The sequence below is a fragment of the Aethalodelphis obliquidens genome, unplaced genomic scaffold (genome assembly GCF_003676395.1).
Source record: "Aethalodelphis obliquidens isolate GAN/ISIS:26980383/991018 unplaced genomic scaffold, ASM367639v1 scaffold4, whole genome shotgun sequence".
Lineage (NCBI taxonomy): Eukaryota > Metazoa > Chordata > Mammalia > Artiodactyla > Delphinidae > Aethalodelphis > Aethalodelphis obliquidens.
The window spans coordinates 52,803,028-52,828,767 of NW_020837948.1; the positions used below are offsets into that span (position 1 = coordinate 52,803,028).

General features: G+C 34.5%; 1 protein-coding gene across 6 annotated transcripts in view; it reads left to right on the forward strand.

The window, feature by feature from the left end:
- Positions 1-25,740, forward strand: part of SSBP2 (single stranded DNA binding protein 2) — a 297,398-nt gene that overhangs the window by 78,380 nt on the left and 193,278 nt on the right. For all 6 annotated transcript variants that reach the window (XM_027100704.1, XM_027100703.1, XM_027100707.1 and 3 more), the window contains exons 3-4: positions 7,527-7,588; positions 16,427-16,511. In XM_027100704.1, the coding sequence (XP_026956505.1) occupies positions 7,527-7,588; positions 16,427-16,511 (147 nt within the window). The remainder of the gene's footprint in view (positions 1-7,526; positions 7,589-16,426; positions 16,512-25,740) is intronic.

Genomic DNA, 25,740 nt, shown 5'->3' on the forward strand with positions numbered 1-25,740 from the left:
TCAAGTTTGGCTTTTTGCAACTTCCTGGAATTTTTTTTCCAAGTATTTTCTCTCCGTGGTTAGTTGAATCTGTGGATGTGGAACCTACAGATAGAGAGGGTTGACTGTAATTTCAATGGGTTAAATTTCAATAGCTTGCTATATTGTCCTCCCTCATATTTTAAGTTTCCATAATACCAGCTGTTTGTGTTTGCCTATACATACCAGAAGCCTTCTCTCATCTGGGCATTATTCGGTGCTGTTCACTGCCTAAAACCTCCTCCCCTTCTCTCCTTGACTAGCTTAGAAGTAGCTTTTTCTAGGAAAGCTTTCTCAGGGCTCCACCTCTCCGTGCTGATAGTGCATTCTTACCTGAAAGCCTTTGCATATTCTGCCAAGAAGCTTGGACTTATCTTCTCGGCAAAAGAGAACTTTTATTCTTTTAAGTAAAAGAATAGCATCTTTAGATTTGTACTGCAGTGTCTATGTGAATGGCAGTACCCATCCTCTTTAACTATGGACAACAAAGAAAGGAGAATGTAATCTTTTAGAGCTCTGTACCCTATTTAGCATTGCTTTCTCTCTTCCTTTCACTTGGATCATCTGGAAAATTTAAGGCTGCTCATTGTAGAATGACTTCTTAAGTCATTTGAGTAGTGAAGGACCATCTTATCTAAATTCTTACTCTATACCCAGATTTTTACCTGATTCAGAACTGTTGTACAAGGAACTTAAAAATCAGGGGGACCTATTTATTTGGTTTGGGTATTTGTGATAAAAAGGAAATGACTGAAGTGGCACCAATGACTCAAGTATTCGATGTTCTCACCCTGGTTCAAGGCAAAGTAGAATGCTTCTTCCAATTTCGGCATTCTCCCTCAGGGTGAATGAGGATATGAATGACTATGATGTTAATGAGCCCTTGTGAGCCAGGATTTACTGTGCTGGGCCACCTCTTTCATTTATACGGGTTTGCTTTCTGGATGAAGTTGTGAGAAGGTCAAGTTGGAACTCCAGGCATCATCTGAACAAGTAAGATGTGTATCTCAGCAGCCTAATCTCTCAGTTGGGCTTAGCCTTTCTTATAGTGCCCTTGGCCTAGCCTGTCAGAAATTGGACTGCTTCTGATAGCTTTTGTTATCAGTCTGAATAGTAGGGCACTATTAGCCCAACTATTTTTTTTTCTTAGTTAAAAGAGATAACATTGGGATAATAGTAGAAATTAAAACATTTCCGTAGCCAGGCTGTGTTAAAGCTCATTGTTATCTTTGATTCATCATAGATCCTAAACCACTACCTGAATCCTAAATGTAGTTTGTATGACTTTTCATTTTCTTACCACCAAGAGGACAAAATGGAATATTCTTTAGAAATATTCTCAATACAGAGCCCCTCCTCTGCTTTATATTTCTTTATCCTTCAGTATTCAATAATTATAAACAGAATGCTAAGAAATCTTCTTTACAATGCTATATCAATTTTTGTTATTTTGGGTTCTTTAAAAATGATTCTTTTCCTGCGTTATATTATTTCATTATGCAAAGATAATTCCTGCTTGTTCCTGAAATTTTGTATGGTATTCATGCCTCAGAATGAGGCTTGGTGTCTGTAGCAAATAAAATTAAGAATTAGAGTGTTGTTGCAGAGATCTAGGTTTTTTTTCTCTTCTTAAAAATTTTACATTGTTTATACTGTATTACTAGCCCTTATTTGCCATAAATTAGCCAATAAGTTAGCCAGAAATAGAAGCTTAAAAATATCTAATGGATTGTTTCTTCAGATTTTATTAGGAATGCTAAATTATTGAACTCCATAGACTCCAAAATTCTGTTCTGTTTATTTTTCCACCTATATGAAGAGAGAAAATAATAATAATAATTTCCTTACCTTACCTGTTTCTTGAACTTTAATTTGGAGGCAACATAGTGTAGTGGGTAAGAGCAATCACTTTAGGGCCACACTGCTGGATTTGAATTGTGTTCTACATTATATTTACTTATTCAGTTTTCTTAATTATAAAAAGAAGATAATCATAATAATACTTTAAAGTGGTGCTGAGGTTTAAATGAGTTAGTACATGTAAAGTGATTTGAAGGGCCTGGCATGTGGTAAGTGCTGAAAGGTGTTATTTTAATACTTGACTGATTCTTTTCTTCTTTTTTTATTTGCTGTGGGATCTTAGTTCCCTGACCAGGGATTGGACCTGGGCCCTGGCAGTGAAAGCCCTGAGTCCTAACCACTGGACTGCCAAGGAATTCCCCTCTTTTCTATCTTGTGTAGTTTACTTCTTTAGAGTACAAGTATAAATACATATCCTACGTGCACGTGTGTGCTCCAAGTATCTGTCACCTGGATGGCCCACAATCCTCCTACCTCCTGGGGTTACCTTTTCTAGCAAAATGGCTCCAGTTCTAATCCCTAATATAATAGGTTGTCTCAAGTCCTCTCCAACATCTCTGGGGCTTACTAGGGGGAGGGAGGACAGTATGGTTCTCTTGCTGTGATTTCTTGCTCTCACTAAGTATTACAGCCCTGCTGCTTCTCCTCCTTGTGGCTGATACCTTTTCTTTGCCTTAACTTTCCTGTTTCCTTCATATGCATCAAGGAGTTTTCCCGATAAAGAGTATTCCTTTTTAAGAGGACTTCTACCTTCCTTCTAAAGCAAAGCAGGACTATTCAATAAAACTTCCCATGATTTTGGAAATGATCTCTAATCTCTGCTGTATAGTAAGTTCTCCACTAGTCACATGTGACTACTGAGCCCTTGAAAAGTGGCTAGAGCAATTGAGGAATATTCAATTAATTTTAAATGTAAAGAGCCACATGTGGTTAATGAGTACCACGTTGAACAGCACAGTTTTGGATTAAATCTGCTTCAAAGTACAGTCAGATTTTTCTTCCTGTTATACATCTGTCAGCTTTAATTTTTTAAATTAGAATGTAAAAATTTTTACTTTTTTTTACATTTAGTTTAGTTGTATGGATGCACCAATACTTCTATACATGGAAGCTTTTAGAAAATTAGTAGGAACGGTGGATTATATCTAAATTAGAAGTCTCAGGATTTTGTCTCGCAACAAATGTGTACATAGGTATGCATTCTTTTCTTAACAGAGGAACTAGCTTTATCCATTCAGGGTATTAATTTTTTTAATATTGGTTTTCAAAAAGTGTGAAAGGATTTAGGAATACTCTGTAAAGTTTGTATCCCATGAGCTTCACATGAACTGCTGTGCTGTTGGAGATGCTCTTGACTGTCTAAAGTGGTCCTACATTGACGAGGCTGGAACCCCCCAAAAAAGGTGCTGTCGACATCCAGAATTGCCCCACCTCGGCTTTGTTGCTCCTGCTGCAACCAGCGACTACACTTTTGGAGCCAGGGGCAGGAAGCTTCTCTTCTTCCTCCTGCCTTTTGATCTCCTACTAGTGTCCCCTGGTAGCAGAACTTAACAGGAAACTGGCTGGCAAGGAGCCTAGGAAATGTAATTTTCAGAGTCCAAGCACCAAGTGTAGAATGGAGTATAGGAAGGGTGGGTTTCGGGCTGAGAGATAATAGGTAACTGACCAGTATACCTTGCTGGAAGCAAATGATGATGAGATGATAAGTAAATGTGTGTGTGTGTGTGTGTGTGTGTGTGTGTGTATGTTTGTATGTGTGTGTATCACAAATGTTTTTTTATTATACACTCTGTTCTGTGCTTTGATTTTTGTTTCACTTGTTTGACTTCAGTTGTTTTATATTGGTTCATTAAATTTATAATTCTCTATTTGTGGTTGTAGGGTATTTCATTCTATGAAATGTGCCATAATATATTTCACCAGCCCCCTACTGATGGACATTTAGATTGTTTCCAGTCTTTTGCAAATTACAAATGATGCTTCAATGAAAATTGTTTCATTTATAATTTTTCACATGTGACCACATTTATAGAATAAATTCCTAGAAGAAGAATTGCTATCAGATAGTGATAGTTTGTAATTTATAATTTTCAGTTATAAACCATATGGCATGTCTTACTCTTGCCAATACACCTTTCATTCATGATTCAATGTTTGGCTGTGCATTTACATAGAAATGCTGAAAACACTAGATCATATGATAGAGACACTGCATAATCACAGACAAGGCCCTCAGATGCAGAGTAAGGCAGTGGGAATTGGCCTTGGGATTTACAAGGTTACAGGAGAATACGGCCTTTAGCTGGACTAATGTCGGAAGGAAGGGAGGTGGATGATTAAACAGCAAAAAGCCTAAGGACTAGGGACTACACATTGGGCCTGGAATAATGCAAGAAGGAAAAATAGAATAAAGAGAGAGAGATTGTTTGCATAGATGCCGCTTAAACACCTAAACAAGCCTGAAGCCCATGAAACTCAGTACAACAGAAAATGCCTCTTCATAAATAGTAGAAGAATTGTTTCTAAAATGACTGTTGACATTTAGAAGTATTTTCTGGCTATTCCTCAACCCCATCCATCATTAATACACGTTTGCTAAAAAAATTAAACTACATATGTGGATGCGAATATGATTTTAAAATGAAAGTCTTCCTTTAGCTTTTTCCAGAGATAATAGTTGTAAGTTTGGTGTCATTTTTAATATGCATACACCCAAATGCACACGTACATATTCACATATTTTTTTTAAACAGGAAAGGTTTTATACTATATGTATTTGTTCTCCAACCTTGTGTAATCTCCAGCTTGAAAAACCAATATAGCGTGGCTCTTTTTCCATGTAGATATATCTTATTCATTTAAATGATTACACACTGTTCTGTAGTATTTAAGCATGAAAATTTATTTTACATTCACTATTGGTGAATGTTTTTCAGGTTGTTTCTAATTTTCATTGTTTCTAAAAATGCTGCAGTAAATGTGCCAAAGTTTTCTATAGATCAGGTTCTGTTTTCTTGAGCATCATCTCATGCTTTCTCTAAACAAGTAATATTTAGAGTAGTAATTAGTTTGGAAGCAAAAAATGCCATTCACTATGGAAACATCTTCCTATGTATAACCATCTCTTCTTTGCAAATACCTAAAACGTTAGTTGTTGTTCATTGAATAACTGTGAGTTTTGTGTTAACTTCAGTATGATGGACCAAAGTTTTAGCTGTTTCTGCCACAGACTTGCAATTTAAGTGAGAAAGATGAACTTTACTTATGATGTAGTAAAGAATGTTTGAGGATGAAAAAGATGATGTATGTGAAACATTTTGAATTTCTCTTAGGAATAATAAGATGTAATACTGTTTAAAATACAGATGCATTACCTTCAGACTTCCTCTTGTGAAAGACCATATCAAATATAAATCTTATAGTTATTTTCCTAGAGTACCTTATCTCCTAAAATAGCTGATGATTGGTTGTGGAAGTTGTGAAGGTACAGGAAGGAGACTGCTTAGTAGCTGATGTGGTGCAGTGGGACTCATTTAGACTGTGAGTCTAATCCAACCTCCAGCACAGTCTGGCACTGAGAGCTAGTCATGCTATTTTGACTCTTCATAAGTCATCTCATATTCTCCTTTTAATTATTTCACAGTTGTATTATGTAAAGTCAGGATGAACTGAGATGAAACATAAGGACACTACTTTTAAAAACTTACTGTTTATATGCTTAGGATGATTCCAGGGGTTAGGAATATTAGTGTGTCTGGGGCACATCTGTAAGGTCCATTATTATGCCCTTTCAAGAAGACTAGTGAAAAAATGGTAAGAGAAAGGATTGAGAGAAAGATGAGACACAGGTTTCTGACTAAATTATAACTTTAGCAGGACATCAGAGTTTTATTTCTCATAAGATTCATTAAGTACCATTCCTTATTTTTTCATGAACCAAAAAGATAGAATATTGATCAACTGAAATTATCGGATAAAAGGTAGTATAGATTTAAAATTTTTTTTTGAGTGTTACTGCTTAGGAGAATTCAAGCTAGGATCTGGCTTACATTTATATAACATGTTCTGGTTCATAGATCACATTTAGACTTTATAAATTCAAGTTCATTAATTGCTAGAGTTTCACCTTTTAGCTTTTTTTTTTTTTTTTTTGGTGGTACGCGGGCCTCTCACTGTTGTGGCCTCTCCCATTGCGGAGCACAGGCTCCGGACGCGCAGGCTCAGCGGCCATGGCTCACGGGCCCAGCCGCTCCGCGGCATGTGGGATCTTCCCGGACCGGGGCAGGAACCTGTGTCCCCTGCATCGGCAGGCAGACTCTCAACCACTGCGCCACCAGGGAAGCCCCCTTTTTAAAACTGGTTATCACATATATAATTTTCTAATCTTTAGAAAGTTCATTTGTTTTTTGAGAGCAAATTACTTGTCTGTGTCAAGGTTCCCAGTGGTTTATATTTTGTGTACATAAGAACTCTGAACATGTAATCAGTTTCAGTTATTTTAATTGCACTTAAGTTTTGCATCTCTTCCTTAGAGAGATTTTGATTTTTTTTCTTTTTTTACATTTAGGGCCACTTCTTGAGTTTTCATTTTTAAATGTTTTTGGTTTTTATCCTTTTGGGATAACTTCTTCCATAGTAAGTGATAGAAAGGATTCCTTGAATTTTTTGAAATCTATAATTATAGTTGTTTACTTCCTAGTAGTGTTAAGGGCCTGTGGGCACATTTTATTGATTGGAGCATTGTTAAATATTTTTAATTATTTAAAAACTACAGGATATACTTATACATAAGGATTGTTTGTTTTCAAAGCTGGATCACCTTAGCTAAAATTATAACTTACATTTACCTTTTCTCTTTATCCTCCTTCACTGTTTTGTTTTCCACCACAGCATTTGTCACCTTCTATTTCTAATGTAAATACAATTTCCTATTTTTGTTTGTTTGCTTGTTTATGATCTATCTTCCTTACTAAATTATTATCTCCCTGAATGCAAAGATTTTTATCCTTTCTGTTGACTGTGATCCAATGCTTAAAAAAGGCACTGTATAAGCACCCACACAGCTTTCCAGTTTTTAAATTTAATTTGTAAAAGCATTTAGTCAGAACTTGTAATTTTGAGAATATTGACCTTGTTTTAAATGTTTATTATAGTGAACTCCGACTCATCTGAAATATAAATAATTGGAAAGTTTTATGTCACCATCTTCTAAAAATTCTTATGAAAGTCATATGCCTTCTTACTCCCATCCCCTCAAATAAGGAACTTATTAAAAAATTCAATCCTTAGAGTATAATTTAGAGTCTACATATTAAGCCCAGTCTCTTGCAAATTTCTGGGTTAGTGGTGATAACTGATTTTCATATTGGTGTTAATAATGGTGATTTTCCTGTGCCTTAGGATCCTGAAATATCTTCTGAAATTATGGCACAATGGGAAGCAAATTCAGGAAAATAATGGTGGCATCTTCTCTCAAACTATCCAGTCAGCAAATCACAATATAAAATGAGTATTTTTAAAACTTGAGTAAAGAATAACATGAAAATTTTATATATTATCATAATATTTTAAATGGAAAAATATTGCTTTATAATATGTGTGAGAAGTATTATTAGGAAAGTATTTAATATCTCTTTTATTCATTTTAGATAAGATGGGAAAAAAACATCACATTGGGGGAACCACCAGGATTCTTACATTCTTGGTGGTGGTAAGTATCTTTAATTCCGTTTTCACTAGATTGATGATGCATTTCAGTAGGCCTGCACTGTACCTGTTTATGATTTCATGCCTCTCACTTATACTTTATCATTTTCTACAATTATTTTCTGAAAGGTAGCACTTAGAAAAATAAAAAACAAATAAACTCAAAACCAGCATTAATGTTATTTAACTTAAAGATACTTCTATTAAATCAAGCTGGAATTGTGACCAGTGTGTGGAATCTCCAGCTATAAGTATGATATTGTATTAGTCAGCTCTGGCTACCATAATAAAATACCATAGACTGGGTGGCTTAAACAACAGAAATTTATTTTCACACAGTTCTGGAGGCTAGAAATCCAAGATCAAGCTGCTGAGCATGGTCTGTTTCTGGTGAGAACTCTCTTCCTGGCTTGTAGATGGCTGCCTTCTTACTGTGTCCTCACATGGCAGAGAGAGAGAGAGAGAGAGAAAGAGAGAGCGAGCACATAACAGAGAATGAGAAAGAAAGACCAAGCACGTGCTAGCTAACTAACTAGCTTTCTGGTGTCTCTTTTTATAAGGGCACTAATTGCCCATGAGGGCCCCACCCATGTGACCTCATCTAAACCCGAGGCTATTGAAGGTAGTGGTGGTGATGGTGGTAAATTTTTAGGAGAGAGAATAGTCCAAAAAAGTTTGAAATAATTCTGTATAGACTCAGAGCTAGAACTGACTAGGAATGTACACAAAGATGGTCAGTCAGTATTAAAGGCCCAGTTGATATCAGAACTTATAAATTTTATTGTGGTACAAGTACGCCCGGGTATGTGACTTTTCTACAGCAGTAGTTGTTAGTCTAGGTATTCAAATGGACAAGCTAGGCTTTTCTTTTTCTTTTATTTTTAAAAAATTTCTTCAGTTAGGAGCATTTCCTGTTCAGTACTTTATACATTCATCTCTCAAATGAGAGATGAATCTTGAATAAGATTTGAATCTTATTCAAAAGAAAAAACAAAAGCTCTCTTCTAGTGCCGTGCACGTGGTTTCCTTGGTCCGTTACTTCATGCCATCATCTTTTTAATCTCTCTCCTGAAAACGTGCTTTACTAGAAGTTCCATGGTGAATAGAACCACACTTGGTCAGTTGTGGTTGTGGGTTTCCCTTGTTTGTCTCACATACGTATGGCAGGAACAGGTGCAGTCCTTTGGTTCAGAGTTGTTCCTTTATTTGGAACAACGGTTCGCTGCAGTTAAGCAGTGTCATTGTGCTGTTTTCCTGGGGTTTAAGACTGACCTCTTGTAACATATAGTGGTATAAAAGTCAGTTTTTCATTTTACATAGTATGTATTTATGATTTCTAGATCTAGACTAGAAACGCTTAATTATTTGCTGAATGTATTTGAGTTTCCCACTTGTTGACACCCTTATATTTTGTATGTTTCCTATTAGGTCTGCAAAGTGACACAAGAAACCACTTTAGAAGTCTGTCCCTATTGGATTAGTGGGTTAACAAAATGAGGATTTAAAGTTTTTCATTATAGAATTAATTCTATTTCTTGCACCTATTTCTGTTTTGCTCCCTTCCTCATGAATTTAACCTATCCTCGTACTGTAAATGGTTGATAAAAACTCACTGAATACTTTGGCTTTTTGCTTCCATCAGACTAGTTTTTTTGGTCTTTGCTATCAGAAGGTATAGCTCTTAAATCTGCTATTGCCCTTCCTTTTTCTATGGCTGTTAGATTCAGGGGAGCTCTTCCTCTGTGGTTTTGGTATTTTAAGAAATTTTTACTTAGAGATATCAAAGAAATTGTAAATAATGAGCATAAATATTTTTAGACCATACTTATTTTAATTTAAATCTAGCACATGAAAAAGGTACATTATTTTCAGTGTTTTTAATGTTTTTCTCTAAAACTATCAATACTAACGTACCTTTTGAGGTGCCTACTTTGTCGATATAAATCAGTGATTCTTAATAATTTTGAAGTCATGGGGTCCTCTGAGAACTGATGAAAAGCTGTGGATCCCCTCTTCCAGGAAACTGCCCAGATCCTAAGCTTTCCTGATCATTGTGTGTAGCCAGCCATGACTGTGAGCCTTAAATCCAGCAGAGGCCTGACTTTTTTTTTCAGCTGTTTCAGTGGTCCCTTTGATTTTTTTTTTAAATTAAGACTTTATTTATCTTTTAGAGTAGTTTTCAGTAGGTTCACAACAAAATTGAGGGGAAGGTAGAGATTTTCCTTATACCTCCTGCTTCCACACATATATAGCCTTCCCATTATCAACATTCCCCACCGTAGTGGTACATTGTTGTAATTGATGAACCTACATTAACACACTAAATCACTCAAAGTCCATAATTTGCATTACAGTTCATTTTTGGTGTACATTCTATGGGTTTGAACAAATGTATAATGACATGTATCCACAATTATAGTAATATACAGAGTATTTTCACTGTCCTAAAAGTCTACACTCTGCCTCTTCATCCCTCCCCACCCACCCTCCACCCCTGGTACTCACTGATCCTTTTATTGTCTCCATAGTTTTGCCTTTTCCAGAATGTCATTTAGTTGAAATCCTACAGTATGTGGCCTTTTCAGATTGGATTTTTTCACTAAGTTATATGCATTTAAAGTTTCTCCATGGCTTGATAGCTCTTTTCTTTTAGTGCTGAATAATATTCCATTGTCTGGATGTACCATGATTTAATTATTCATTCACCTACTGAAGGACATCTTGGTTGCTTCCAAGCTTGGCAATTATGAAAAAAGCTGTTATAAACATCCACGTGTAGGTTTTTATGTAGTCATACATTTTTAGTTCCTTTGGGTATATATCAAAGAGTGTAATTGCTGGATCATATGCTAAGAATATGTTTAGTTTTGTAAGAAGCTGCCAAACTGTCTTCTAGACTGGTTGTACCATTTTTCATTCCCACCAGCAACAAATGAGAGTTTCTGTTGCTCCACATCCTGGCTAGCATTTGTTGCTATCAGTGTTCCAGATTTTGGCAATTCTAATAGGTGTGTAGTGGTATCTCATTGTATTAATTTGCATTTCCCTGATGACATATGACGTGGAGCATCTTTTCATATGCTTATTTGTCATCTGTGTATCTTTTTTGGTAAGGTATCTGTTAAGGTCTTTGGCCCATTTTTTAATTGAGTTGTTATTTTTCTTATTGTTGAGTTTTAAGAGTTCTTTATGTATTTTGAATAATAGTCTTTTATCAGATGTGTGTTTTGCATATATTTTCTCCCAGTCTGTGGCTCGTCTTCTCATTATCTTGACATTGCCCTTTGCAGAACAGAAGTTTTAAATTTTAACAAAACCTAGTTTATCAATTATTTCTTTTATGTATTGTGCCTTTAATGTTATACCTAAAAAATCATTGCCATACTCAAGGTTATCTTGTAAGTTAACTTCTAGGAGTTTTATTGTTTTATACCTTACATCTAGGTCTGTGATCCATTTCGAGTTAATTTTTGTGAAGGATTTCTAGTGTCTACGTTTTTTTTTTGCATGGGGTGTTGTCTAGTTGTTGCAGTATCATTTGTTGAAATGACTATCTTTGCTCCATTGTATTGCCTTTGTTCCTTTGTCAGAGATCAGTTGACTATATTTATATGGGACTATTTGTGGGCTCTCTTTTCTGTCCCACTGATGTATTATCTATTCTGTTTTGTTTTTTTTTTTTTTTTGCGATACGTGGGCCTCTCACTGTTGTGGCCTCTCCTGCTGTGGAGCACAGGCTCTGGACCCGCAGGCTCAGTGGCCATGGCTCACGGGCCCAGCCACTCCGCGGCATGTGGGATCTTCCCGAACTGGGGCACGAACCCGTGTCCCCTGCATCGGCAGGCGGACTCTCAACCACTGCACCACCAGGGAAGCCCTCACTTCTGTCTTTTATAGAATATTTGCAAGTGGAGTTTTCCTGTTGTTTAAGCCTTTTCACCAAATATTTACTATGCAAAAAGGAAAGGAAATTGAGGCAAATTTTACTTAATAAGAAAACTTTCTTTCTGGCCATAATAACTCTATGAGACTTTTCTAGAATACTTTTAATACCTTCATACTTATTTTAAAAGTACTTTAGTGTAAATCATCTTTGTATCTGCACAAAAGTCTGTAAAATACATAACAGATATTTTCTCTTTACATAAAAAAACTAAGGAACAAAAGTATTTGCTCAAGATCAAACTCAGAATTAAAAGTTTTCTGAATTGTAACCAGTACTCATCTCAGTAACAGATATTATTTCTTAAATAGGAAGCAGAATTTAGTGGCCCACTATTAATAAGACACTAATTACAGCCCCCTTTTGAGCATCATGAGTGGCTAATTCCAGACAGTAGATATAAATGACTCAGAAAAGTTGTCTTTTCTGAGTCCAGTCTGTCTTGAGGCATCCATGGATCACTGGCAGCTTGTGTAGGGTGAGGAGGTGGTTGCCATAGGTTACTCAGGAAATGAGTTGGAGTACAGGGGTAGAAGGTAGGATAACAAAGTGTTTGCTGTCTCATCCAGGACAGGTATCTAGCTACCACACTCTTGTAACAGCTGATGGTGTTCACAGTGCCAGAGTTGTATAAACCTGCCCATAATCAGAATATAAGGCATCTTTGAAATAAGAATTTTTAATACCACACTCACATTAGAGGCAAAACAATGTAAGATAAAAAGTTTGAGCCCAGCTCTGCCATTTGTGTGGCACTTGTGTGGCCACTTGTGTGCCACTTAGGTAAATTATTTAACCTTTTGAAGTCTCAGTTCCCTTATCTATAAAATGGGAAAATAATAGGAGGACTAAATGATGGAAAATGTTTAGTATATGATGCTTGAATTTAGCACATACTTATTAAATGTAAGCTATTTTGATGATACTTTAAAATATGAATTTGTTACTAATCCAGGATTATGTGAGAATTCTATGATAGTGGGGCAAAATTTAATGCTTACATTTTAGAAGGTATTAAGCAGTGCTAAGGAATGATACAAGTACAGGTATGTGGAAGTTCTAAGGTGATGAGCAGGTACATGTACATTTCACCACCCTCCGGAGCGTTACGAATGGATAGTTTTCTTCAATATAGGTTAAGAGTAGCTAACATTAATTGATAATGTATTTTTGGGACAGTCAATAAGAAGTAACTTCCTTAGTTATTTTAAGACTTGAACTTATAATAACATGACTTGCTCCTCAGAAAAAAAATGTCTTCCCCAGGGTTTTTTTTTTGCTTCTTCTTTTAATTTTTATTTTCATAGAATTCTAGATCTTGCCAGTGGCATGAAGGTTATATAATTACGTTAGCATCCCATCTTCTGGGACACATCTGACATGTTTACCCACCCTCGTAGACTTCTCTGACAACCATTTTGCTTTCTATGTTCCCTAGAGAAATTGAAAGCTAGCTAGTCACTTTGACTCACATCCTCAGGATAGAAGGAAAAAAGTATTTGGATGAGATCCTCAACCTGGGAATCCTGTGTTTTCTTTTAACTTAGGTGGGGAAATTTTTAATAATAAAAAATGATACAAGAACAAAGATTTCAGTACTGTGCAAGTTTTGCTTCTCTGTATTTAGTCTCTATCTTCTTCATTTCCAAAATAGAGATTTTTCACTTGTTTCTGCTTAGGAATAAAGAGACTGTAAATCTAAAGCATTATTCATGAATATCAATCTACCACAATTTCAAGGGTAGTGTTTTGGTTTCAGGCTTTGGATTAGAGAAATTGAAAAGCTCCTGGGCCTCCAGCATGTCAAGTTGTAGAGAGAGGAAGTCTGTATTTATTGATTACTGTAACTTTATAGTATAGTTTGGAATTGGGAAGTCTCCAGCTTTATTATTCTTTCTCAAGATTGCTTCAGCTATTCAGGGTCTTTTGTGGTTCCATACAAATTTTAAGGTTATTTTTCCTGTGAAAAATGCCATTGGAATTTTGATAGGGATTGAATTGAATCTGTAGATTGCTTTGGGTTGTGTGGACATTTTAACAATATTAATTCTTCCAATCCGTGGCATGGAAAATCTTTCTGTTTTTTTTAATTTCTTCTTCAATTTCTTTCATCAATGTCTTATAGTTTTCAATGTATCGCTCTTTCACCTCCATGGCTAAATATATTCCTAGGTATTTTTTTCTTTCGGATGTATTTGTAAATGGGATTGTTTCTTAATTTCTATATCTAATAGTTCATTGTTAGTGTAGATTCACAAAAACAAACATCACAAATTACAACAGACTTTTGTATATTGATTTTTTTATCCTGCAACTTTACTGAATTCATTTATTAGTTGTAACAGTTTTTTGTGGAATCTTTAATAATTAGAGTCTTCTTTCTTTTTTTCTTATAATAATTAGAGTCTTCTTTCTTTTTTCTTAGTCTATTAGCTAATGGTTTGTCAAGTTTGTTGATCTTTTCAAAGAACCAACTTTTGGTTTAATAATTTTCTTTTTTTTAATTCTTTATTTCATTTATCTCTGCTTGAATCTTTATTATCTCCTTCTGCTAGCTTCTTTCCTTCTGATTTCTTCTTTGACCCATTGGGAGTGTGTTGTTTAATTTCCACAAATTTGTGAATTTTTCTGTTTTCCTTCTGTTATTGATTTCTAACTTTATCCCATTGTGGTCAGAGAACATACATTGTATGATATCTATCTTTTAAAGTCTATTGAGACTTAATTTGTGCCCTAACATGTGATCTATCCTGGAAAATGTCCCATGTGAACTTTAGAAGAACATGTATGCTTTTTGTTGGTTAGAGTGTTCGGTGTATGTCTATTAGATGTAGTTGGTTTATTGTGCCATTTAAGCCCTTTATTTCCTTGCTTGTGTTCTGTCTGCTTGTTCTGTCCATTATTGAGAGTAGAGTATTGATGTCTCTATTATTGTAGAACCGTGTATTTCTCCCTTGGATAAATGAGTTTAAAAGGATATATTTCTTTACCTTTATTCAAGGAAAAAAATGTATAGGTTATGTAGGATTGTTAGAAATACGATATATAAAGTTACCTGCTTTAGTAATTTGGTTTATTATCCTTAATCTGGCTCTTGCAAATTTTTGACCTTCTATTAAATCCATAAAGAGAAACATTGTCATAATATTGCATATAATATTCTGTGGTTAAACTAAATACAATTTAAAGACAACCATTGTAAAGTTTTGGTTTTAAGAGCTTTTAAGTTCCTTAAGAACATGAAAATGAGAATAATTGTAATATACTGTAATTCATAACACACCTGATCCAGGTGGAAAACTTTAAGCTGTATCCTTGTCTGTGTATAATTCTTATACTTTTTATCCCAAAAGGGATAGAGGGTGGTCAGGTACAACTTTTAACTGCTTTCATTCTCCTAAAGGAATTGAAGTTTATTTAAATTAATTTGGTCTTTATTGTTTGCTTTGTATTTCTTGCTTATTGTAGAAATTTAAAAGGAAATAAATGCCAGTACTTAATCTTTCATATTTTTCACCTCTAAGGGTAATCTTATTTTACTGAATTAACTGTGTTATAAGGCATACAGAATGTTTTATCCTAACTGAGGAGAGAGACCTCAGGTTAAACGAGACTTCAAGGGTCAAAACAAAGAGACCAGTTTGATTTACCAAGTTTTATTGTACCATTGTTAACTGTGCCCTCAGCCCAATGACCTGCCTTAACAATATGTATGCATTTTAAGCTTTTGTGCAAGCTAATTATAGTGTTGATGATATTATTAATAATATGCTTACTATAAGACCCTGTGTTTATTTTGTATAATTTAATTTTCTCAGCAACCCCATTGTATAGAGGAGGAAATTCCTATCTGTTTAAACAAATTGAGCTAGTAGTGGGAGGGAGTCTCAGGAGGGAGGGGATTATGGGGATATATGTATACATATAGCTGATTCACTTTGTTGTACAGCAGAAACTAACACAACATTGTGAAGCAATTATACTCCAATAAAGATTAAAAAAAAAAAGAGCTAGTAAACGGCAGGGCCAGCTTTTGTCTCAAATATGTCCTATTCCAAAACTTGTGCTGTTAACCACTCAGCTTAGCCTACTTTCCAATTCTATAGAGTGGGAAATGTATAATAAAAAATACTTGTTGATCAGTAAAATTACCTTTGTTTATTGCCAGTACTTTCAGCCATTTGCTTTGCTGATTTTTAATCCCTTGCTCACGTTTGTTGTTAATTTTATAAATGGGAGGATGACTGGGGCCATATGTTTTGTAAGCAGTATAATTATTTTTTCTCAATCAGTTCCGTCTTGCTTTGTCCCATTGTTCTTGAGTAGGAAGAAAAAAAGAAAGTGTGAATTTTTTAATTTTCAAAATTACTAACCTGTCTTTGTAATTACAAGGGAAAACCAGAGGATGTTTTAAGAAAATATATTTATTTGACAGGTGTGACTTAACGGTCAGGGTAGGGTATCGGTCTGGGGATTGGACAACAAAATTATCTTGAAAAAATTAATTCCACTTTTATAAATAAAGTTACTTTAATTCCTTAATGCTTAAATTGGTATTTTTAAAACCTTTTCATTCTTCATGGGGAAGTTGTGAAAAGTATTATAATTATTTCAATCATGTGTTTAAGTCATGTAAATAGACAGTTAGAATGACAGTCTAAATTTTTTTAAATAAATTTTCATTTTGGAAAAATCTTAGCATTTCTGAACAATGGCTGGGTTATATACACTATTATTACATGACGAGCCTTGTCTGTATTTAAATCTTTCAAATAAATACTTGTCCTGAAGAAGAAAACACATTTTGTGTAAAGAACATTTGTCTTCTAATTTTTGGAATTGTGATCTCTCATTTGACATTATATGATTTTCTTAATGTTACCATAATTACTTTTTTAGTGTATTTTGGGATCTCTACTGTGCAGCTCCAGAAAGACGGGAAACATGTGAACATTCAAGTGAAGCAAAAGCCTTCCATGATTACGTAAGTTACTATATAATTTTACTAAGTTATATTGTCAGTTTTCTTCTTAACCACTGTTCTTGAAAAATGCATTGGACCATCCATTTTTTTCCTTTGGTACTTAAGAAATTATTCTTTTTGTCTTGGGAAGTAGGCTCATCACTTTAAAAGTGAAATACAAATGGGTTTGTGAGTCTTGTTGAAGAAACTTAGGATAAGAGAGTAGCCCTAACTCCAGGATGTTAAAGGTGTTTCTTATCTTTAAGTGTGCCTGATTTGTGAAGTTGCAGATTTATAAAAATTAAGTAATAATTATTCCACAAAATTCATCATAAGAATTCTATAAGTGAAAAGTTCCTCTTCTGCATATAGCATTTTAAAAATATATAGAAATATTACATTATTCTCTTTTGCAACTTTTAGTTACACATCATAAGGCTAAATATCCCCTTCACTGAATTCAGTTCCATAAATAAATTTATTGTAAATTAAAGGAAATACAAGATAAGAGAGCAAAAGAGTCTGGGCAAAAATGAAAATGTGAATTTTTTTTTTTAATTCTTAAGGAAGAGCAGTGGCCTATCCTTGGCTAGGTGATGTATATTGAGTGTTTTCTTAGAAGAAGTGTAAATGTGATTTTAGAGAGTTGATGGCATCAGGAAATAGAATTGTAAAAAAAAAAAAACAAAAAGTGGCGGGGGAGTAGGTTTTCTTTAGGGAAAAATAGCATTTAAGAATGAGGAGATTGTGTTTTGAAGGGGCTGGGAAAACACTGTGTTTGCAGAACTGACCATAAAAGACATGCAGATTGAGTTTGGGATGGAGGAAAACCAGTTTCCTTGGTGTGGAGGAAGTGGAATTGGGCCTGGAGCCTGAGGAAATATCGATTTTAAGTACCTTAAACTTTACCAGAAGGATATATGTTTAGTTGGTAGAAGGGAGGCATCATTCTGTGTAAACAGCCTTTAAAACCAGAACCGGGGCTCAAAAGGGAAAAAGAACTTGTTCTTCCAAAGGAAATACCCCAGCCTTAGTCTGAAGAGTGGAACTAGCCAGAAGAATTATAACCCCAAACACAGCATAAGGAAGAGTATGCAGACTTAAGAGAAGTGAAAATCTTGGGCATCTTGTAATACTGTGTAATACTTTAAACGTATACTAAACTGTGTAATACTTTAAACGTATACTAAACTGATTAAAGTGAGATGGCTTGTGATTACTTCATCTGATATTGATTGTACTTATAAAGCTTGCTTTGTGCTAAACACTAGCTCTTGGGGACAAGGTGAGTGAAAGAGATGCTGCTGCATATAAAGAAGAAGTACAGAAAAGGCAGATAAGGCAGGGCCCAGGACAGAGCATTTATTTGAACAATCTCCTTCTCCTTTTTCACCTTTGGGTAATGGCTGTAAAGTAAAGCAGAGATCCAACCACGAAGAGTGTAAGGATTCTGGCTAGAGTGAGATACTCATCTCATCCGTCTCTTACATCAAGAAAGACTTGCCTAGGTTTGGCCTGCCAGTAATGGGAAAAGTTTTTTAAATAACCACTGATTTTGACAACTAGATGGCATTAGATAGTATCAATGTTCTGCTGTAAAGGATGTATAATGTTTGTGGATCTACATCTTAAGAAATTAATTACATAAGTACTTTTTCAAAATTCCATTGTATAGAAAGATGCAGCCTTCTGTTCACCATGGAGATCTTATAGGGAGCACTGAACTAATTTAGTATCTCCTTCTTAGAAGCATAGATAAATCATCATTGTTGTTGTCATAGCCGTCATCATCATCGTAATCGTAATCATTTTGCATCCATAAGGTGCTTTCAGTATTTCAGAGAGTACTCACTTTAGAAACCCACTTAAATATTTCAAGGTTTTTGAAAATGAGCATTGACCAGAGGTAGGAGTGAAATTAGATTTTATAGGAAGAATAACCCCTTACCATGTAATTTGGTCCTAAGAAAATGTAGTTTAGAAAAAAGTCAGTATTTGGATTTTACAATTTGTTATGAATTAGTACATGTTTTATCAGATATTTCATAATTTTATCTTAAACATTAGTTTTAAGAGATTTGATTTCTTCGGTGGCATTTTTATTATACCTTTAAGTCAATTTATTTTTAATGGTAATACATCTCTAAATTTTTTCAAATGGAGGTTGCTGAAAAGATAGAGTTTGACTTCTAGAATCTTGTATTGCAATTGGATTTTTAGAAATGCATTTGTTTTCTGTAGCAAACTTTTATGGTAATTTTCATGGGTAGGATTTCCTGAATTCTTAATAGTAGACAATTTCTGAAAATGATCAACATAATTCATGTTTAATGTGTAAATATGGAAGTTTGAAAGACTCAGGGAAGAAAACAGGAACAAACAATAAGAGTTTGGTAAAATTCTGTCACGTAATATTGCTATATTAGAGTCCACTGGGAACCATTTCTGAGATAGTGATTAGTATGTATACCTACCGAATTTCAAGGTAGTTCTCAAGGAAGCATTCTGAAAAATATTTTCTTTATTAGCTGCATCTTCAGAGTAAAAAAATACTTGCATGTATAAATTCTGATATGTTTAAAAAATAGTCTCATTATTTTCTAGTCTTTACTTATCTATGAGATTGAATGGATAATGAAAGATAAACTACTATTTTTTCTTTTATTTTTTAAAATTTATTTTATTGAAGTATAGTTGATGTACAATGTGTTAATTTCTGCTGTAGAGCAAAGTGATTCAGTTATACATTTTATATATATATATATTTAAATATCTTTATTGAAGTATAATTGCTTTACAATGGTTTGTTAGTTTCTGCTTTATAACAAAGTGAATCAGCTATACATATACATATATCCCCATATCTCCTCCCTCTTACATCTCCCTCCCACCCTCCCTATCCCCGCTCTAGGTGGTCACAAAGCACCGAGCTGATCTCCCTGTGCTATGTGGCTGCTTCCCACTAGCTATCTATTTTACATTTGGTAGTGTATATATGTCCATGCCACTCTCTCACTTCGTCCCAGTTTACCCTTCCCCCTCCTCATGTCCTCAAGTCTATTCTCTACGTCTGTGTCTTTATTCCTGTCCTGCCCCTAGGTTCTTCAGAACCATTTTTTTAAAAAAGAGATAGTGGAGGCATAATGAGGTAAATTATGAATAATCCTTTTAATTAAAAAATAGGCTAAAGTGTTAAAAGTGATTATCTTTTGATACTGGGATTATGCATGATTTTTATTTTTATCTATATAGTTCTGTATTTTCCAAATATCTGTAGTTAACTTTATATACAGGAAAGTTACTTTAAAGCAGATTAAATTTCACCTTACAGTGAGTTCTAATCTTTCTTCTAAAATTAGAAAATAGGGCTTCCCTGGTGGCGCAGTGGTTGAGAGTCCGCCTGCCGACGCAGGGAACACGGGTTCGTGCCCTGGTCTGGGAAGATCCCACATGCTGCGGAGCGGCTGGGCCCGTGAGCCATGGCCCCTGAGCCTGCGCGTCCGGAGCCTGTGCTCCGCAACAGGATAGTCCACAACAGTTAGAGGCCTGCGTACCGCAAAAAAAAATAATAAATAAAATAAAATAAAATTAGAAAATAAAAATTTTAGTAAAATAAAATTTAAATTTTAGGTGGTCATATGTTTTCATGTAACCATGTTATATTCATAAGCATATTTAGCACTGCTCAGGAAAGACCTTTTTGGTAAATACACATACTAAAAGAGAGATATACAAACTGAATAGATGTAATTTTGAGCCATTCTATAATTTCTAATAACTTTTTTGGTAATAATTATCCCAGAAACATTTTTGGCTTTTGGTTTTTAATTTTTTTTGGTTTGTTTTCTAATCATTGCCTTTTTAGAATATGGATTTTTGTCACCATATTATTTTATTTGCCAAATAATTATAGATGCAGTGTTAATTAATATCTTTTTCCTCAAAAAATCACCCTGTTCATATTTATTGTGAGAAAAAGAAAAAGAGAGGAAACATTTAAGATGATTTTGACCTTTGCATTTATATTTTAAAATATATTAACTATTTAGCATCCATATGGAGTACCAAATGTAAAATAATTATACCTTTAGAAATCAGCAATTAATAGTATGTAGGGATGCACTTTTGGATGACAAAGCTATAAAAAATCACAAGAAAATGATTACTGTACATGTCAGGATAATAGTTCCTTCTGAGAGATAGGAAGAGGTTATGATTGGGATGGGGCTCATGGCCGTGGCTTCTGAGATGGCTAGCAAAGTTCTTTTTTTCCTGACCACAGTGGTGGTTACTTTACAATAACGATATGTTTGCTTTATAAAATTTCATAATGCCACAAATTTATTTTGTATGGCTTTCTGTATTTTTTTATTTTAAAATAACAAGATTTTAAAACAGTTACAATAATTAACTTTAGAAAAAGAATATGCACAGTCAGTTCTAATGTGTTTCCAGACATTGTTATGGTTCATCCTTAAGAACTGATGGCAGAAAATCTAGGGATGGTCTCCAAACAAATCTGTGTTTGTTTCTTCTCTGCTATGACAGACTCTATGAAGTATGTCTACCTGTTGATTATCTAGAGGAGAGTAGAGAATAAGATCAGGAATGACGGAGGAAAATTTAGTAATTAAGAATTTATTTTATAAGAGAAGAGAGAGATTTTACTATAAGATAATTATTTTGCCATATGGCTGGGGGATACCTAGCTTGGCCCTGTTATTTTTATCCTGAATGAAAACCAAGTTCATCTAAATTATAAAATTGTTATTATATATTACAATATTATCATTAAAAAGTAAACCATCATTTCAAGTGATTAGAAATAATACCTGCTAGCTTGTAAAGTTTATTGGACTAGCTTTCCTTTTCTCCCTATTACTGTTGTTTTTATTTTACTCCGAAATCACAGGCAATGCTTTTATGTGGAGCTAGTTAATGTTTACTGGATTTTTTTCCTGTTACAGCTTAACATGAGTTGTTTTATTTAATAATTTATTTCTGATTTCATTTATTTCCAAAATATTTAGCAAAAATATCAACACATACTACTAAACTTTTAATGAAAAACATATACAGTGATTATAATTTTAGTTCTCTGGTATGAAGAGAAGATTCCTTAATTGTCCTAAAGCAAAGATAGAGTCAAAATATATTATTGGTTTAGCAGTGTGACGGTAATGGAATAACATTATTACAGTGAGCTCTTGAGAGCAGGAAAGATCAGACCTGTTCTTCCCCAGAGTCTGTCAAGTAATAGATGTTAAACAAATGTTAACAGAATGAAGTAGTCTGTTAGTTGGGAAGCTGGAAATGTTTCACATCATTCAGATGTTCAGGTAGAGTGATAGGCTTGAGTCATAATTGTTGATAACATGTGGCTGGTTTTTGTATTCTTGCCTAAGACAGTGTTTGTAACATTTGGAAAGGATTATGTTACAGGTTTGTAGTGATGGTATGCTTTTTAAAAAATGATACAAACAGACATATATTATGTAAATAAAATAATATGAGAAGAATGTTTTTATATGTTGTGAAGATTTTTTTTTACAGATAATTACATATTATTTAGGAAAATATCAATACTTGTGTAGAAACTACTGCCGAGTTAGGTGCGTTCTTTGCCGTTATCCTGTAACATCCTCTGTGTATATCCTGAATATCCCTATATATTAGATTTTTGTAATAGAATGTTTTCTCTAATAATTTGTGAGCTTCTTCAAGGAATAGACTTTGTCTTATTTATCTTTTTCATGCTCTTTACCTGGCAGGGTGCCTGACATGAGATGTTCAAATTATGTTTGGTGTTTACATAAATGAATGATTAAATAAAATATTACCTAATAAGTGTTTATCATTTCTTATTTTAGTATAACTGAATATGTAGTTGCAGGAAGGTAATTTAATACTACTTTTATTCACTTTGTATTTTAAAACAAATTTAGATAAAAGAGCAACTTGTAAAGACATAAGTGGATCAAAGCAGGTAGCAGAGGCTTTCTATCTTGGGAGGCATGGCTCTAGGGAATGTAGTAGTGAACAAAACAGATGTAGTCCCTATGCTTATGGGCTTATCTAGCAAAAGAGATCTTTCCTCAAGAAGTCTGAAATATCAAATAGTAAAGTACATGTAGAGATAGCATTATATTGCTAGACCAGTCAAAATTTATAGATATGTAAGAATATGGAACGAAATAGGTAAGAATATGGAGAGTAAGTACACATAACTTTTGATATATATTTAATTTTTGGCATATAGAGACATAATTAGTAAATGCTCAAATGAATGAATAGTTTCACATTGGGCCATAATTCTCCTAAACAGTCTATGTAAACTAGAGTTCTTAATAGGCTAGGAACAAATAAAGTTATATTTAAAATTTATTAAGATGATAAAAACTATCCTAGGTATATATTAACATTTGTCAGTCAGTACTGTATAGGCTGTTGTTCAGCTCAACAGGTAGGGACATACAGTCGGCTCTCCGTATATGCAGGTTCCACATCTGCGGTTACAGAGAGCTAACTGCACTATGCCATTTTATGTGAGGGACTTGAGCGTCTGCGGATTTTGCTATCTGCGGGGATCCTGGAACAACTCCCCTGTGGATACCTAGGGACCACTGTAATGAGATTCATTTTTTGCCTTATTCTTATCTGCCATATTATTTCTACCCTTGTTTTCATTTCCTGTAGGATCCAATTTAATTTCTTTTGCCATATATAAACAGTGTAAACCACCTTATATTCCTTATAGTGTAAGGTAAGTTGTTTATTTTGTTTTGTTTTTGTGCAAGCTGTGTTGATTTGAAGAAGTACATTCGCCACTTTACCTGTGAGACGTGTGTCTTATCAACTTGTCCGTCAGCCTAGGATGGCTTCTGGGTGGCATCTAAGTACTGCTAATAACTATTAGCTATTTTCCCCATTTCTTTTGATCCTGAGATTTCTTGGTAGGGAATATGTTATTTCAGTCATTCGACGCGAAACATGAATAAAGGGAGACAATCAAGAAAACTATAAAGCATTGTGAAAGAATTCTACTTTACTTAAATATATTTTACAATAATTTACTGCATTATATAGACATTATGAAATTCATAAAGAAATAAATGAAGAAGCTAATATGGAAAAGAGATAAAGAAACAAAACAGGTCTGACCTTATTTATATTTCAAAGTATGTATTTTCATGGAACTTCATCTTAAGCCCCTTTCCTCCCACTGATGTATTCATTTTTATTAAAGTCTAATTTCTGGTGAATGTGGAAAGATAAAGATGGAAAGGCCTTAATTTACTATTTTTGATGCAGATGTTGCACTGCCTGTGATTATGTTGTCAATAGCATCATAACATAAACAACAGAAATATACTTTCAAAAATAACATGCATTTCTAACTTTCTATTAGAGATATGAAATTCATGAATTTATTTTGGAGATGTTTCAAAACTGGCTGATGTTGGAACAATGTAGGCTATGTTTAAGGAATGGTAAGAAGAGCTGTTTGACCAGAGTAGAAAAATCAAACACGGGATCAATGCTTAGCTAACAGATGGTAGCATTTTAAAGCTGTAAGGAAACTGTGAAATCATCCTTTTCAGTGGTTTCATGCTGAGTTCCCTGGAATCTTGAGGTGCAGTGGAAGGCCCATATGGTGCCTAGGAGTGAGAGGGAGAGAATCCTACCAGAAGGCCCTTGGCCTCTTTCTGTTTTTAACCAGAGCAGCTCAGTTTTTACTTTTTCCCAGTTCCTTCTATTTTCTCTTTCTTATTAAATGGAAACTCGATTGAACTAGTTACCTATGCCATAAATGAATCCTCTTTTAAGCTCCCTTGTTATCGCCAAGTGGTCATCAAAACCAGTCAATTCCATTGCCTAAGCATTTCTTACACATGTCTTCTCCTCTCTGATCACAGTGCAGGTACCTTAGTTCACATCTTCATCATGTTCCAACAGCATTACAACAGCTATTTCTGCATCTGTCTCCCTTCTACCCCTGCAGGGTTCAAGAACTCTCTCCCAAGGGCTCTTGGTAAAACGCTTGAATAAGCAACCTTCTTCTTTTTTTAAAATCTCTTTTATATATTCACAGTGTCAGAATCCAAAACAATCCAGAAACTTTAAAAAAGTTTGAAAACTGCTTATTTGGGCTGACCTAGTTATTCTACTAGATAAGGAACCCGGTACTCAGAGACACAAAGGATATGACATGCCATTGTTTAAAAACTGAGTGAGGTTTAGCCTGGAAAACTCAGGCTTTCCAAAAATTTTCATGGAGTACTTTTCCAACTATACTGGATGAAAGCTTTGTTCTGTCTGCACTCGAGAGTCATTTTTTCAAGCATATTCAAAAAATAGTAAATTCTGTTTTAGGACAGTTAATCTGAGGGCATTGTGTAAGAGGAGCTGAAGAAGGGAAAAGGGCTAAAGACAAGAGACTGTGAGGAGGCTATCCTAATAGTCTTATGTGAGCTGAGAAGCCCTTGAATTAGCATGGTGGCAAATGAAATGGAAAATTAAGAATGAAAATGAAGAATTAAAAAGATGAGATTGTCTAGTTGTAAGCACTGAGGAAGAGAGAAATTTTTAAAATAATTTGTAGTTAACATGACTAATGAACTGAGACTTGTGATACTTTTAGCAGAAATCTGGAATTTGGAAGGAAGAAAGACAGTTCAGCTATAAAAGTGAGTTAAATTAATGAGGGAATAGGGGTAAAATAAGAACAGAGGCCTGGGGATAGAAATTTGGAAAGAAATACATTTAGGAGTGATAGAAAGGAAGGGACTAGCATTACGATGGGGAAAAATATGATACAATGAGAGGTAAATACTTACCACACTAGCTAGTCTGGCTTAGATGGCATGAGTGGTGTGTTCCATATCCCAGTAAATTTACCGAATCTGTTTACTATATCTGGATGTGTCCAATGTGAACTCTGTATCCTAGGGCAACTAATAAAATGTGTTTGGTGTTAAGGTACTATCTTGAGTTCCTAAGATATTCAAAAGCTGTTTATGGTTTTTGAAGCAAGACTTTGAGACTCCAGCTATGTCAATGCCTGAATGATTTTTATAGGCTACAATTTCATTTTAGAAAGCAGTCATGAATTGGATTGGGGGGAGAGTAGATTCAAATTTGGAGGAAAGCTAAGTGGACTTAAATGATCCATGGCTTCTTCCGGAAGTTTTTGAAACAGATTAATAGGTAGGGAAATCTCAATATATTCGCCTTCCTTCTTTGTTGAAAC